This window comes from Eulemur rufifrons, chromosome 2, assembly GCF_041146395.1.
Source record: "Eulemur rufifrons isolate Redbay chromosome 2, OSU_ERuf_1, whole genome shotgun sequence".
NCBI classification, from domain to species: Eukaryota; Metazoa; Chordata; class Mammalia; order Primates; family Lemuridae; genus Eulemur; species Eulemur rufifrons.
Window position 1 is genome coordinate 36,321,322 of NC_090984.1, and position 17,362 is coordinate 36,338,683.

General features: G+C 43.3%; 1 protein-coding gene across 2 annotated transcripts in view; it reads right to left on the reverse strand.

The window, feature by feature from the left end:
- Positions 1-534: 534 nt before the first annotated feature.
- AQP9 (aquaporin 9) overlaps positions 535-17,362 on the reverse strand; it is a 40,100-nt gene continuing 23,272 nt past the window's right edge. Inside the window, exons 3-6 of one of the 2 annotated variants that reach the window (XM_069483469.1) lie at positions 15,161-15,298; positions 13,890-14,008; positions 7,611-7,828; positions 535-2,481 (exon numbers count right to left, since the gene is read on the reverse strand). In XM_069483469.1, the coding sequence (XP_069339570.1) occupies positions 2,307-2,481; positions 7,611-7,828; positions 13,890-14,008; positions 15,161-15,298 (650 nt within the window). In that variant the 3' untranslated portion in view covers positions 535-2,306. The remainder of the gene's footprint in view (positions 2,482-7,610; positions 7,829-13,889; positions 14,009-15,160; positions 15,299-17,362) is intronic. The other variant, XM_069483475.1, reaches the window with a different exon arrangement.

Sequence of the window (17,362 nt, forward strand, 5' to 3'; positions counted from 1 at the left end):
AGTGTTTGCAACCCTTACTGCATATTGGAATCACCTGAGAGATTTACAAAGGCCTACCTGGGCATTAGTATTTTTTAAAGGCTCCTCCAGGGGATTCACATTTGCAGACAGGACAGACAACCTCTGAACTAAGTGCACTTAGTAATCTTTTAAAACAAAAATGAATTCTTTTTTTTTTTTTTGTAGAGATGGGGTCTGGCTGTGTCACCCAGGCTAGAGTGCAGTGGCCTGTTCATTGCTCACTGTAGCCTTGAACTCCTGGGCTCAAGTGATCCTCCCACCTCAGACTCTCAAGTAGCTGGGACTACAGGCATGTGCCACCATGCTTGGCTAATTTTTTAATTTTTTTGTAGAGACGGGGGTGGAGGGGCTGGGGATGAGGGGGTGGAAGGTCTTGGCATGTTGCCCAGGCTGATCTCAAACTCCTGGCCTTAAGCAATCCTCCCACCTCCTAGAGTGATAGGATTTACAGGTGTGAGCCACTGCACCCAGAGGGTAATTTAATATTTATAAAAACAAATAAGCAAACAAACCAACGATGACCCAATAATTTTATTTCAAATAGGAAATATCTAGGTAGCTTCAAAGCAAGAAAATAATCCCATATGTCCATAGATTGTAGAATATAGACCATCAGAAACATTTCACATTTGTGTTTTGTTTTTCTGTTACCAATACAAAGCAGTTGGGAAACTGGATGCCTTTGGAAATGTAGGGCTTGACAGTTTGACTGACGGTGCATCCCTTGATGTAAAGCAAGCCTCCTGGTGCTTGTGACTCACAGAGACTCTTTTGTCAAAAGTAACATCAATTAGAGAACTTTACAGGGAGGAGACTAAGAAAGAAGAAATTCCCTGAATGTAATGTTTGGGATTGGCAGGGAAGGAACATTAAGACTTAGCAAGACCAAGGGTGGCTTAGGAAGGCAGGTCTTCTGATAATGTTATTTTAGCAAATGAAAGCTATGATCAGATTGTTACCGCTTTTCTTCCTTAGTGCATCAGTAACAGTGGGAATAAACCCAGAGAATGAGAGTCTTCATATCGTAAGATCCTGGAGCATCATGTCCAGAAGGTATATATGTTCTGGAAGCTGCCAATTCCACTTCTTCTGGCCAGCCAGGAACGTTTGGCAAAGATTCTTAGCCAGTTATTGATCTTCTGAAAGGTGGAGGGAGGCATTGGACAATGTTCAACTTTCCACATGATCTGGGACAACTCAACTTCCCTGAGATTTTGTTTCTTTGTCTTTAAAATGGGCAGCACAGTATTGACCTCAGACAATCGTTATGAGGATGAAATTAGATAATACGCGTGAAAGTGCTTTGTGAATTATAAGCCCCAAAAGTTAGTATTATCTTTCCAGGGATCTTCCACCCTAAACATTCTGCTAGACCAGGATCCAGTGGCTTTCCGTTTGGGTATCTAGGGCATGTGTAGAATGACGGATGAGTGCAGCCATTGGCATAACTTGTCAAATGTCTGCTCTCAAGTGGGCAATCAGGAAAATGAATTTGAACTGAAAAGACAGAGTGATGCATTTTTCATGACTGAGGGTTACAATTGTATTTTAGGTTATTATATGCTAAAGACCAGGAAATTAATTGGTGCCCTCTAAAATACAGAAGAGCAAGAGATTAATCTAGTAAATGGTTTCCATTAAAAAATTCCATTTGGTTTCCCAAATTTATCTTGTCTCCTGAGGTTTCTGAATGCCACAGTGTCCTCCCCTTTGCTTTCCAGCTACATTCTATTGCTTCCTACATCCCTAGGTTTGGAAAATATCAGTATTTATACAAATACAATAGCACAGCGTAACTAGGTACTTAACCCATTAACTCCTTAATTCATGGATTTGTTGACTGAAACCATGGTTCTTTCTTTCAGTTTAGATTTTGGTTGATACTTAGAAGGTAATCTTTGTAGACACTGAAGAAGAGGGTTTTGGTAACACTTTCATGTAGATAATGCAGCTGAGACCACCCAAATAAGGCCATGGTCAAGGTTCCAAGTTATTGGTGCTCCCCTAGTAAGAAGAATTTTCATCAAGGATGAAATAAACAGGGCATTAGGGAAGGCAGTTTCATGGGCCAGTCAGTGCTATTCTGGTGGGAAACTGGTAGAGAAGAGGTCAGCGTTTCCAAACCTTCATTCAGATGTTTTTCCAATTAGGTGTCCCACATAGCTAGCAGGGAAAATTGGGTGGATTCCACCTCATTCTTACAAAAACACAGAAACTTGGATGCCATCTTTTCTGAAGAAACTATTAATACCAGACCAAGTACACATCCAGAACTGGGCACACCACTACATTATAACACTAAGTTCATATTTCTCTGGTTTGTCCTCAGATTGTTCTGCCTTGATGTCTGGGTCAGGGTCTGAATGGTGGATTTCAATGAGAAGAACATAGATGAGGCCTCCAATGACAGCACCAACCAAAGGACCCACTACAGGAATCCACCAAAAGTTGTTTCCAGCTCTGAAATCAAACAAGAAATTAGTGTTACATTTCTGGGCCTTCCTGCTGGTATTGTTGTCCAGTTGCTCAATAAACAGCTAGTCTTTCTCATGCTCACAGCTCCATTTTAACTCAGCAAGAGCTAAGTGTAAGGGCACGCTCTGTAGCAGGGCAACCATCATCCTAGATTTTTTGCTTCACCTGACTTCAGATGATCTATTCCATTGTCCTACTAACACTTGTGGGAGATTTTTTCCCATATATTTTCCTTTTGGAAAATGTAGTGCCTGAGCTCCTGGTCAAGATTGAGGGTCCCTACGGAAAGCTCAGGTCCGTTATTCGGGAACTACCTTTCCCTCATCCTGAAATAATGAGGCTTGGGGATTATGAAGGGAAAGGAGATGCTCACTACATGGAGAGATTCGTGGGCATCTCCAGCCTATGAGGGCAATCAAAACAAGACATCAGTAAATGTTTGCCAAACAATGAATGGATTTAAAAAGTCTAAGGTGGATATGTGGATTTCCTACTGGATATGATTTAAATCAGCACTTATATTTTGAGGCCATAGCTCAACTCTCTGATAAGGTTTTTGTGCTGTGACACTCTCTCTCTCTCTCTCCCAGAAATCCTCAATGTCAGAGCCCGACAGCAAAGGCATAGCTCAGGGAGAAAGCATGTGTCCTTGTGACTTGTTGTCATTTCTTTGGAGAGAGGAAATTCATTTATATAACTCCATAGAAAGGACCACGAATGCTGAGGAGCAAACAAAACTATACAGTATATTGTTTAAGGATATATACCTTTGAGACAAAACTACTTTTAAAAAGCAGGGGAATGATAAACACAAAACTTCAGGATAATGTGAGGGGGGAGGCCGGGGAAAGAGGAGGCACACACATGCATGTAAGGATTTCAGTGTTCTAGTTGAATTCTAGAAGGATCCATAGCTGTTCTTTTCATCATTATGTTTAATAACTACACATATGTTTCATGTGGCTTTGGGTTTATATCAGATTTTGATTAGAAAGAATAATAAAGGAAATAAATAGAAAACAAGAGCCCTGTCCTAGAATCTTAGTTCCAACTGCAGGACTCTCTAGGTCTCAGAGCAAGTCACCGCTCTCTCTGAGCTCCTGTTCCTGCATCTACGAGGTCCCTTCCACCTGGAGCATCTAAGTAGTTTCCTGAATCTTGCATCACCAATGCAAGCTTGACGGAAGAGCACTGAGACTGAGTAGAGCAGCCACCAGGTGTCACTCTGACTGCACGGGAGTGAGGATGCTGCACTTGCTGCTCTCACAGAGCCCTTTCCCAGGCCCCAAATCCAGACGCACTTTTCTATGAGAGGCCCAGGGAGGGTGGCTGCTTCTCCCATCTGGCTTTAATACCATGGAGTATTACTCAGCTATAAGAAATAACAGTGACATAGAATCCCTTTTGTTCTCCTGGAGAGAGTTGGAACCCATTCTATTAAGTGAAGTATCCCAAGAATGGAAAAACAAGCACCACATGTACTCACCAGCAAATTGGTTTCCCTGATCATCACCTAAATGCACATTTGGGAATGACACCAATTGGGTATCAGACTGAGGTGGGTGGTGGGGGGAGGGGATGGGTGTATGCCTACAAGATGAGTGCGTTGCGCACCGTCTGGGGAATGGTCACGCTTGAATGTTCTGACTCGGGGGGATGGGGTTGGGGGGAGGGGATGGGTGCATACCTATGTGATGAGTGCAATGTGCACTGTCTGGGGAATGGACACGCTTGAAGCTCTGATTGGGGGGATGGGCGGTACATGGGCAATATATATAACCTGAACTTTTGTACCCCCATAATAAGCTGAAAAAAAAAGAACTGGGAGTCTGCTCTGGGGGTCAGTCAGCTCATGAAGCCAGTGTAATCTCCCTTACTTGGTCCATCATTTCCTTTTATGGAGAACCTCTCCTTGTCATTTAGCAGACTAAGTTTCATGATACCTGCCAGGACACATGTCTTCTTTCACTGGCTGGACCTGCTTCCTTCTATTAGGCTGGACACATCGTGTCAGGGTCACAAGTCATAAATGGAGGGACTCAGATGTGGTCACCTGCCTGGCCCAGTCCTACATGCACACAGGGTCGTGGTCATTTGGACACTATGATTTGGGGGATGCCAGGAGCATGTCTGTGTTAATTGTCTAAAGGACCATCTCCAGGATTCATTACTTTGGGTAAACTGTTTTAAAAGTTAATAATACTTTCAGAGATCTTTCACCCATTAAGTCATTAACACTCTAATATGAATTAGTGGAGAGAACTTTGATGAGAAACATCCTAATATTTGAGGGAAAAGTAAAAGTCAGCTGGGGTGACTTGTGCTGGTTGTCAGAGCCTCTGGCACCCCACTCTCCCTGCCCTCCCTCCTCCACCACCTGCCACATGCGAGCAAGTGAGGCCTGAGGATAAGGCAGCCTCGGTTTTATCTGAGCCCCCAGGTGCAGGGCCAAGCTAGGATATCTACTGAGGGATTTACCCTGTATGTAGAATTCTGAGGGATGGGACACTCTAAGGACACTTTGGAGGCCTATTATCCCTCCAAGGTTCTTTGGAGAACTTTTTGGTTGAGAATTACCAGCCAATAGAGCTCTTTCCTAAGGGGTTTCTACTCCTCCACTCTCTCCTTTTTCAATCCATTTTACATGGTGATGCCATATTAATTTTGTTAAATCAACATGCCAAACATGCCAAACCTCTGACCCAGATCCTTTGCTGTTCCCTAAAACCTACAGACCAGGGAGCAGAAAACCCCCAAATTCTCACTCTGGGAGTCCAGGTCCTCTCTGATCTGACAACTGCCCTTTCCAACCTTCTTCATCCACTTTCCTAGCTAGACTAGATCAGTTGCTATTTTATAATAACATGGTGTCTTTGAATACAGGGTCCTCTCTGCCTGAGATGTCCCCTCTGTGGCTCATTTAAGCACATCCAAATACTACAAAATGCTCCCACTCCCACCCCCATAATTCCTAAATTTGGAACTATAAACCTCTCGACTCCTGAAGTTAATTAGTCAAATCTGTTTAATGGCACTTGACAGCTTCAGCCTTGTATACGAGCCTCTGCTATAACCTCTTGTGTAGAATATAAATGAAATGGTGAAGGACAGCAACTGAGTCTTATCCTCTTTAGCACAGGCCCTTAAGGAAGAGATCAGGAGCTGTATGAATGATTCAATGGATGCACGAAGGGAAAAACCCTGACGTTAATAAGAGATGAGGGATGTTGGGTGATCCCAGCATTCTCCCACGCATGGGTGCTCCTAACACATACTCAAAGCAAAGGGAGACCAGGCAAGAGCACTATCTGTTTTGGAAGCACATGGCTCTTGGAGCTTTGGATGAATCACCACGGAGGGCTGAGGGGGAGTGGGGGAGGAGTGTGCTCTCAAGGCTCTGGAAGGTGGGATGAGGGAAACTCTTGGGCTAACTCTGGGCCCTGTGAATAAGGAGATCTTTAGAACATGTGTTTTTGACACTCTGTGGGAAGGTACAAAGAGATCCTTTCTAATTGAGGACCTTTTCCTGTTGTAGTGATCATTCTAGAACAGAGTTTCTCAACCACAACACCATTAACATTTTGGGCTGAATGATTCCTTGTTGCGGGTGTCTGTCCCACATGCTGCTTAGCAGCTTCCCTCGCCTCTATCCAGTAGATGCCAGTAGCATCCCCTCTCCCCACCTCACATCTTGACAACCAAAAATGTCTCCAGGCATTGCCAAATGTCCCTGGCGCACAACTGCCCACTTCTAGTTGAGAACCACTGTTCTAGAAAACATATCGCATTGTCTATTTCTTGAGGACAGGGAATGTTGCTTGATTGCCTTTGTATCCTTCCAGTCCCAGGATGTGCCTGGCACGCGGCATCTATTCGTTATTCTATCCAGTACTTCTTATTGAGCTGTTCTGTGACCCAGGCCTGCTCTGGGCTCTGTGAGTGCAGCAGGAGAAAGCTGTCGAGGTCCTCCTGACTCTCACACCGAGGCTTTCAATGATGTCTGCGGTGGTGATCTGAGTGGTAGCAGTCATTTTAACCGCTCGTCTTCCACACTGGTGACAGGCAACCTAAACGCTCTTTTAAATAAAGTCATGACATGAATGTGACTATATGTATAGCTCAGCATTTGGGAATACTCAAGTCCTTTGACCTTGCAGCATACATTAAACTAGAATTTGCTCACATGTGTTCTCCTACTTCCCCTTCTCTGTGGTAGAGCCCTGCTTCCTGATGCACCAAAATGAGTTCCTTTCCACAGCTGCCATGAGTGGATGGGGACGGGCCTCTGTGGCTTTGTGGGGAGAAAGCCGGAAGGAGCTAGTGGGCAGAGTTTGTGCCAGGAGACCGGTGCCGACATTTGGCATATTTCCTCAGCACATTCTGAGGTAGAAAGCATGGGGGTCTTTCCATTTCCTGGGCACAGGCTCTAGTTGATGTCTGGCCTGCCAGGAATTTCTTACTCCTATCTCAAGAACCAACTCAGCTTTCATTTCTTCAGCCATGCCTTTTCCAACTTCCCCAGCAGAGTTAGTTGCTCCCTTAGCTGTGTTCCCTGAGCATTTTAGGGGTTGCCAGAGCACTTATTATATTGCTCAAGGTGAATGTCTTTGCTGGTTTTAGAAAGTCCTCGCCTAGCACAGTGGCCCAGCATATAGAGCACAGGTAATTCTCAATACGGCTCTGCTGAATGAACACAGCCTAGATCGATGGTTCATGAGAAAGAGCCCGGTAGTAGTATCAGAAGGTGTAAATTCCCAACTTGGTCACAAAGTGAATCTGTAGACAAGTTATACAGCTAAAATGTTCACATAAAATCACATTCATATACCAGTTGGAGGATTATTATTATTATATGGGACAGGCCTATTTCTACTGAATTTACCTAGAGCCTGACTCTCTCTCTTTCTCTTGCTCTCGCTCTCTCTCTCTCCCACACAAACACATACACACATCATTCCACAAAACACCAGTGAAATGTCCCACACTTACGACCAGAGTATGTACTTAACCTGCATGCTGTCATTTGAACGCCCCTGGATCTCCAAGTGAAAACACTCCCTCCCTGATAAGGCGCAGCATGAATCGTCTCTCTCCTCCCCACCATTGTTACTCACGTGAAGACCTCAAACCCCCATCCTGCCAAGGCTGTGAAAAGTCTGGGACTCAGGTCTCGAGCTGGATTCATGGCACAGCCACTGTTCAGTCCCAAAGAGCAAGCAATGGAAACAATCAGGAGGCCAATGACAATAGGCTGTAGGCTTTTGGGGACTCCCATGTTTCTGGAGTCAAAAATGGCAAAGACGACTATGAGGAGGAGCATGGTGGCCACTACCTGGAGAGGGAGACAATGTGCAAGAGCTTTATCCTGTATTCCGCCCACTGGCCCACCTGAAAATCCACCCCTTCTTGTTAAAAATAAACCTAATGATAATGAATACAACCGGGTAAGTACACTGTGCCAGCTTTCGTCTTTCTACAGCAATCCTAGAGGTAGATGCTAATATTAACATAATTCTCATTTATAGATTAGTTACCTGTCCAAGGTCACGCACTTGGCTTGAATCCAGAGAGTACAGCTCTGGGGACTGTACGCTGAACACTGACACTGTCCTGCTAAGCTACTACTCAGCTAAATAGAAAGGCATGCTGCAGGCTGTTGAAATGAATGAAGGGCTTATTCAAATTGGTGAGACAAATGATGTGAGGTGTCGATAGATGAATGTGCAAAGGAAATGAACAGAAAATTCATAAAAGAAGAACAGAATTAGGAAACAAGTGGGAAAAACTGATTTGTAATAAAAGAAATGCAAATAATACCAAATATTGGGAAGAGGATATCAGTTCTTCCAGGTTTTTCTAGTAGATCTAAACAAGTGCCACCCTTTTGAAAGGAAATTCAGCAATAATTTAGCAATATGTATTACAAAACATTAATCTGTTCATATAACTTGGTGCTGTTGGATATTTGAGAATGATACCACGGAAATAATCTAAAACATAGAAAAATCATAAAACAAATATGTTCACTTTAGCATTATTTATAGTACTGAAAAACTGGAAGCTACCTAAGTACACATCAATAAGGTAAGAGCTAACTGTACTGTGAAATATTCATTATGTAGCCTACTACGTAGCCATTAAAAGCAATAAATATAAGAGCTATGTAGTAACATTAAAATGCTTATGATATTAAGTGAGAAAAATAAAATTGCATGTGCACTATGTTTTATACAATTGTCCCTCAGTATCCACAGAGGGCTGGTTCCATGACATACTGCAGTTACCAAAATCCACGGATGCTCAAGTCCCTGATATAAAATGGCATGGTATTTGCATATATTAATAACTCATGGACATTCTCCCATATACTTTAAATCAACTCAGATTACTTGCAATACCTAATACAATTCAAATGCTATGTAAATCCTTGTTATATTGTATTATTTAGAGAATGCTGATAAGAAAAAAGTCTGTACCTGTTCAGCACAGATGCAAATGTTTTAAAAAATATTTTTGATCCATGGTTTGTTGAATCCATGGATGTGGAACCTGTGGATATAGGGGGTCAACTATATTTAAAACCACACATAGGCCGGGCGTGGTGGCTCACGCCTGTAATCCTAGCACTCTGGGAGGCCGAGGCGGGTGGATTGCTCAAGGTCAGGAGTTCAAGACCAGCCTGAGCAAGAGTGAGACCCCGTCACTACTAAAAATAGAAAGAAATTATATGGACAACTAAAATATATATATATATATACAAAAAATTAGCCGGGCATGGTGGCGCATGCCTGTAGTCCCAGCTACTCGGGAGGCTGAGGCAGTAGGATCGCTTAAGTCCAGGAGTTTGAGATTGCTGTGAGCTAGGCTGACGCCATGGCACTCACTCTAGCCTGGGCAACAAAGTGAGACTCTGTCTCCAAAAGAAAAAAAAAAAAGAAAAACAAAACCACACATAAAAGAAAAATTGTGAGAGAATATACAAAAATGATAACAGGTATTCTGAATTGGTGGGTTTTACCTGGTGTTTCCCCCACTTTCTATTTTATAAACTTTCTAAACCATTACTTTAACAGCTAAAGGGTAGCTTTTTTTTTTTTTTTTTTTTCTGAGACAGACTCTTACTCTGTTGCCCGGGCTAGAGTGCCGTGGCATCAGCCTAGCTCACAGCAACCTCAAACTCCTGGACTCAAGCAATCCTCCTGCCTCGGCCTCCCAAGTAGCTGGGACTACAGGCATGCGCCACCATGCCCAGCTAATTTTTCTATATATATTTTAGCTGTCCATATAATTTCTTTCTATTTTTAGTAAAGACGGGGTCTTGCTCTTGCTCAGGCTGGTCTCGAACTCCTGACCTCAAACGATCCGCCCACCTCGGCCTCCCAGAGTGCTAGGATTACAGGCGTGAGCCACCACGCCCGGCCTGGTAGCTTTTATTTATTGAACATTTATTATGCACCAGGTACACCATATGCTTTATCTCATTAAAACTGCATAATAACCTGGTGAGGTAAATCCTATTATTATTTTCAGTTTACAGATGAGGAAACTTGGGTAGAAAGAGGTTAAGACATTTGCCCAAGGACACACAGCTCGTAAGAATCAGGCTGGGAATTACGCAACTAATTTTAAAGCTTAAGCTTTTCACCATTTCATCTGTTTTCCATAATAATAATAATATTAAAAGAATTTGTATTCAAGGAGACATGTTCTCCCAGGAGCACCCTTTTCCCACGTCTCCCGGGCAGAGTAGAAGCTCCTGCCTCTGAGCTCCCATGGCATTCTAACTGAACTTCCGTCACTGCCCTTGTCACCCTGCAACAGAACAATCTGTTTACTTGTCAGATTGAGCATCAGACCCTGAACTCCTTAAAAAAGGAACAGCATGGAGCTTGCACCTGGCTCTGTAGGTGCCCAATAAATATTTATCGAGTAAATGAATGATTGATTATTAACTAAACTGTGAAATATGCTTGAACAATGTTTAGAGCTAAACTATTTAGTAATCTTGATATAAGGTGACCCCAAGATATGGTCATGATAGCCAAGAGTCTTGTCGGATGTTGACTGAATGACAAAGGGCAATTTTCTGATCTCCCCCAAGCCTAAGGAATACAGAGGGCCTTCAGGGATTGCTCATGGCTGGAGCACCAGCGTTTTGTGGTATTGGTTTTCTCTACCTGGCTATACATAATAACTGGCTTCAAAACCAGGGTCTTTAGAGAAGCCGGCAACTCACTCAGACACAGTGGCGAAAGCGTAACGATGGTGTGTGGATCTACCTCAGTCAAGACTTGGGTAACCCTCAGTGAGGCTGGACCTCCTCTGACTGGATGCCAAGCAATTTCCTTGTGACAAGACACTTGGTGAAACATCCTGTTCATAGGAATTGGGAGAATATGTGAAAGTCTACAAGATCCCATTAGAAGAACAAACGTAGGAGGATGGGAGAGAGGGCTGGACAAAGGTAGAAAAATTACCATTTGTTGACTGCCCACTATGTACCAGGGATTTTAGTGCTGTGGTTTATTGGTCAGGTGTTTCTGAGGCCATCCATCAGAAGACTAAACTGAGGCTTCAGATGGTTCTTAGTAACTAGCACAAGGGCAAACTCATGGTAGGAGGCAGGGCTGAGCTGGATGTCCCAGCACACTGTAGAATTCTGAGGGAGGCTGTGCCGCTCTCCTGCCCTCGGGTGGCCTTGTGTCAGGGATACCTCTGGGTCCCGCCAGCTCTCAAGAGGGAAAGGACAGTGTGACTACAGGAAGGATGGAAGCATCGCTCCAGGACCCTGGAGAGGGGCTGTCTCTGGGGTGAAAATCTATGGGGCAGAGGCTTCACTTTGCTCCTCAGATCCTCAGAACAGCCTGAGAGTACAGGGAGGTGGCTGTGGGTCCAAATCACAAGGAACAAAGACAAAGTTCTTTTCAGTTCAAGTCCAGGTTGGAGAAAGTCAGCACTTTTTCTTTCTTGCATCTAATGGAAATGACCTGAATTCCCATGAGAAATCTCTAAAGATCCTTCAGCAGCTCAGTATTCCATTCCTAATTTCTTCATTATAAGATAAATTTAGCCTGAACTGAATGGAAGCGTTTTCAAGAAACCCTGCAACACTTACTCATCCCCACAGTCCATTCTGAGGTACCCACTGGTGCCTTTATTGACTCAGCAAATACATAATGGGCTGCTCTAGGTCTGCATGGGCACTTAGGGTTTAACAGGTACCACCCTCCTGTCCTTCCTGACCTGCCTATGAGAATAGACTCCTGGCACTTGAAGCTAGAAAGAATCACCCTGTCCATCTACTGCTCTTAATAGACTCATGCCCAGAGGGTCAGGGACCCCTGCCAGCCTGCCTTCAGTGCTTTCTTCCCCTACCTCCACCCTTCCCTCCTCATAGCGTTTTCTGTGTTGCTGTTCCAAGATTATGAAACAACTACCATCCTGCCCTCTTCCTTCAGATGACTCCAGTGCTCCCTAGTTGTAAAACGCCTTCTGTTTCCAACTGGCTAATCCAGCCTCAAAGCTGGAAAGGACCTTGTAGGTGATTTAAGCCTCGATTTCTAGAAAAGTCTTCCTTTTATTGAATGGAACTTTATTACACCATAATTTCATTCATTTATGGACTCGTTCATTCATTTGATAAATATTTTTGAGCACCTATTATGTACCAGGCATTGTGCTTCCACCAAATCTCCATTGGGGTGGGAGTATACACATCAATCCTAATCTCTTTGTCGCTTGACAGACCTTCAACTCTTTGAAAACTACTATCTTGTCCCATCACATCCATTCCCCGTCCCAAAATATCCCATTCTGCACTCATTGCTTGTGTGACATCATTATCTTTTTTGGTTCTCTCCTTCAGCAGCATACCCCCTGTAAGTGTAGCACTCCCGGATATTAGTCTAACACTCCCAGCGCAGAGTATAGTAAGGTCCTCAACTACTTCATCTGAATATACGCTTTATTATTGCAGCTTGTGATAACATTCCTTTTTCTGGCAGCCACACCTCTCTGTGTCTTTCCCACTGAAACTTTTCCTATTGTCCTAACTCTTCTAGGATCTCTGATTCAAATGACTAATGTGACCCCTATAGTCAGATTTTCTATCTAATTGTATTTGTTTTACATTGTTCTCTTGTTCTTTTGTAATCATTGTGCTCCTCAACTAGATTCTAAATTTCTAGGCAGATACTGTTTACAATGTCTTTTCATCATATAATTCTTTTTATCATTATAAGTAAACTGATGAGAGCTAATATTATCCCCATTTTACAAGTGAAAAACTTGAGATCCAAAAAGTTCGGTAATTTGTTGAAGCCACATAGAGAGTTTAGGGCAGAATAGTTATTTTAATTCAGGTACCCAGACTCTGAAGCTTGGATCTTTGTAGCTCACATTTATTTGTCAGTTTCTCAAGCTCCGGACATGGGGCCGAGCACATAGGGAGTTCTCAATAAATACTTGTTACCTGTTTGATTTATTGATTGAGGTGGAAAGTAAAAAGGCTAAGGACATGAGGGCATAGTTTTTCATCCATCCACTGAATGAAGGTGGACATGGTTGATAAACTGGAAGATCCATTTTACACATATGCCCTCTCTGGTCTGCCCTATTGTGTAAGTCCTGATCACAAGGAAAGAACTTAGAGATACTGGAAAAGATGTCCCTTCCTTCCTTCCTTTCTTTCTTTTTTCCTTCCTTCCTTCCTTCCCTTCCTTCCTTTCCTTTCTTTCCTTTCCTTCATTTCCTCCTTACACTGCCCTGACGAAGATGACCAGAAGCCTTCTTGGGACACAGTAAGGGAGAAAGATTCTTTTGAGTTGACAATGTGGATCCTGCCTAAAATTGACCAGAACAGGTGTGCTTTTGGCTACACCACAGATGCTTGAGTGTCAGAAGCTTGTTCAAATATCAAAAAGGCAGAGACACTTTTAGCTACCTTGAGGGTTTGGAGAAACCTATGCACATGGTGAGGCCCAGAGGATCCGTAGCACCCCAGGCTCAAATACTAACTACCCTTCCCAGTTCTTGCCATGAGACAGAAATACCTTCTCCTGCGGCCTCCACACTTAGACCAAGTGCTCAAAAGAAAGACAACAGTAGTGAGGTGGATCACATTTTCCTCTACACAGGTTGAAATATCCAGTCATCCTCTCTTTTCTGGGTCTTAACTGATGTGAAACAAGTGTATGTACTAAAGAGGAAGCACAAAACCCTTCTAGTGGTATCAACTTCTGCAAAAGCAAAAAATTGTCAATAAGGCTTGGATTATGCTCATCGACTTCTGCCTTTGGAAATGCAACCTCTCCTTTCTGATAGGCCTCTAGTGCTCCAATGCATTCCCCTTATTATAACATGTCTTTTCACCAAAATTAAGTCTTTACACTTACTTCATCTGCAAACGCATTCACCACAGACAGATATGGAGCCGGGTATGTTGCAAAAATGTGTGCTGTTGCATTTTCTCCCGTGATGAGCAATTTTCCACCAGCAAAGGACATAAGTCCATCTGTGAAAGACAGAGCTCCGGCACATTAGCATTCTCTCGGAAGGGTCAAGGGAGGCCTAGTACAAGCCGTGTGCTAACAACTGCAGTCCAGCACTCAGGCTGAGCTTGGCATATCCACGTCGTTTGTCTCTCTCCACTTCATAGTATGGTAGTGTTAGAGCTGCCCAGGGGAATCCCAGGATGGCAGGTCAAAAGTAGGAAGCCCTTGGCTGCTCTCAATGGCCCACCAAACTCAAACCAAATCCTTAGCCAGTGGAGTTCTAAGGAACCAATCTTCTTTTGGGGGGAATTCTTGGACTTTTTGAGATCAACCTAAAGCTGAAGTAGGGTTCAGACCTGCTCCAGGCAGAACTCATAATTCCCAGAGGGTTCTCGGTAACCCCTAAAGCCACTCCATAATTTGAGGGTATCACCATCAACACAGCACCAGCCCTAGGCTGCTCTGCCACAGAAGCTGGCTCTCTGAATTTCTGGTCCAGTCTTGAATTACACTTTAGTCCTTTTAGATTCTAATTCTCAGAGAAACTCTCTGTAGGGAGAGGCTTTTTTCCCAACCTATTTCTCTTGGGTGATTCATAAATTCTAGTTCCTACAGTCTTCAGTTTGAGAGTCCTAACATATCGGACTTACCTTGGGTTAGACAGAGAAGCTGCTGTAACAGTTGATTTCATGGAATACCATTTTTTAGTTTGAAGGACTTTTGGAATCATCTAATTCAGTCATCTCATTTTCCCCATCTACCCTGTGTCTCTTCCATGCCTCTTCCTTCAAAGAGAGCTTCCCAGATTCCTTCTCTGAATACTTACTTTTCCACCGGTCAACACCTCCTTCCCCAGCCCAATCTGAGAAAGCAGCAGGGAAGCCCCTGGCCTGTTGCTTATTTTGGGAATATTCACATTGTTGTGCTGGTTGGGCTTAAAGATAGGCTCCCTTTAAGTTCTGTCCCCCATTTAAGATATGACCATTTTCATTAAGAGGCTTCATGAATTGGCTCTACTGATAATGTTGGCCTCATTTTCTTAAATTTAAAACTTCCTGCCAATTGTAGAACACTTCCTGTTCTCACTTTATCTCACCTCTTCCTCACAAGTGGTTCTGACTTTCACATGATGCCCAGCTCTCCCTACCCTCACACTCAGGGGCTCTACTCACCATAGTAGATGCCGAAGAGGGTTGCCGCCCCTGCAAAGGCTCCCAGGAACTGGCCTCCCATATAAAATGGCAATTTGAACCACTTCATCCGTCCAAAGACACAGAATGCAAAAGACACAGCTGGGTTGATGTGGCCACCTGCAAGGAAGAGAAGATGATGAGAGGTGCCAGAGGGCAGGCCAGGCAGGAGAGTCATAAAGAAAGCCTTATCTAGAGACCTCTGGCAGAACTCAGTCTTCTAGGTAGAGAATTGTGTGAGGAGAAAAGAGGTGTGTGTGTGTGTGTGTGTGTGTGTGTGAGAGAGAGAGAGAGAGACAGAGAGAGAGAGTTTGGTGGGGAGGAAGGGAGGAAAAATAATCCTCATGGCATCCTTACATACCGTTCAGAATATTTATCTTTATGAAAAGGGAGTCAGATATAGAAAAAAACTGGCTGTGCTTAAGTGGCTCATTTTTAATGGGGTTTTATCTATATATAAAGCAATAACTCCACATATAATAGATTGATGTAACTATCAACTTCAATATTTTCGTAAAAGTCAATATGCTTATACAATATTTGTAAAAGATTTAAATCTATGTCTAGCAATTCCTCAGTCCATTCTCAGAGAATATAAAAACAATCTTAGGACTGACAAGAGATGTTTCTTTAAGGGGAAAGGATCCCTGGTTTCTGGGCTGGGCCTCTCCCTGAAGTTAGGGGTATAGTTTATTTTGAGGTGATCACAGTGTCTGAGTGGAGTCTCCTCAGTTCCTCTGCATGAACAATGAATTTCTCTCACACACAGAAAGGCAGCAACACTTCCCTATCCCAGCCCACACGACAGCTAGAAATCAGCCTCTTTGGTTCTCATCTAGTCACGAGGTCAGATTGAGGCCAGGGGTAGCCACTTCCTATCAAAACACCCGCCTTGAATCCACCAATAGGAGATTTCTTTGTTTAACAAGCTCCTCTTCCAAAATACAGTTTCCCCTAGGTAGGTGTATGCTTGTTAGCTCCTCACAAGCACCCTGAAACTGGAACTATTATTCACCTTGGACCTCACAGCATGCAAGGCATCTAGTAGGGGTTCCAGGCCATATTTAGATAGCTCAGACTACAGAGATATGCAGAGAGGGAAAGTTGGTTGGGAGTCAGAGAAGTTGTATCTGCAAAGCAACAAGGAAAAGGGTCCTGGAGGTGGCATAAAGGCTCCAAAGAGAAGTGGACAAGTGGCATCCTGACCTCTTTGGCTGGAGACCAAGCAGCTACTAGAAATTTCTGCCTGCAGAGATGAGTGGTCACTCACCCCTGGCTTACCACAAGGACAAGGCAGAGCAGTGTGGTGGAAAGAACACGAGTACTAGAGTCAGAGAGTCCTGCACTGAAATCTTGGCTCTGCCAAGGTCGTTGGGATGATCAGATTATTCATATAAAGAGCCCAGGGGTGCAGGCAGAGCCTGAGAGGCATAAGATGAAAGTCTTAGGTGAGCAGAGTGAACTCTTTCAAGGTTCTGTTCTGTGCAAGTCCCCTCGTCCCCACAACCCATAAAAACTTAATGACAAATAAAATATAATGTTATGTCTATCACAGAATAATCTTGATACTTCAGGGATAGGCCCAGCCCAGAAACCAGGGATCCTTTCTCCTTAAAGAAACATCTCTTTTCAGTCCTAAGATTGTTTTTATAGCCTCTGGGCATGGACTGGGGAATTGCTAGACATAGATTTAAATCTTATACGTATATTGTATAAGCATATTGACTTCTACGAAAATATTGACGTTAATAGTTATATCAATCTATTATGTTTGGGGTTATTGCTTTATGTATAGATAAAACCCCATTAAAAATGAGCCACGTAAGCACAGCCAGTTTCTTTCTATATGTGACTCCCTTTCATAAAGATAAATATTCTAAACAATATCAAGATTATTCTGTGATAGAGATAACCTTATATGTTATTTGTCATTAAGAAAAGCCATTTGCTTTCTCAATACATTTATTTTACTTATACAATGCTACATCAAAAGCAAGAACTATTAGGCAGCCTAAACACTTAGTGGGGGACGCTGCATAATTAGGGTGTTGGGAGCTCTGACTGACCGGATTTGATTGGCACATCCCCAAGGGAGCGGGATGCTGTGACTTCTTCACAGTAAGGTGGTGTTTTATATTTAAAAACCAAATGTCCACTGACCTCACCAGTCTGGGACCACAAAAA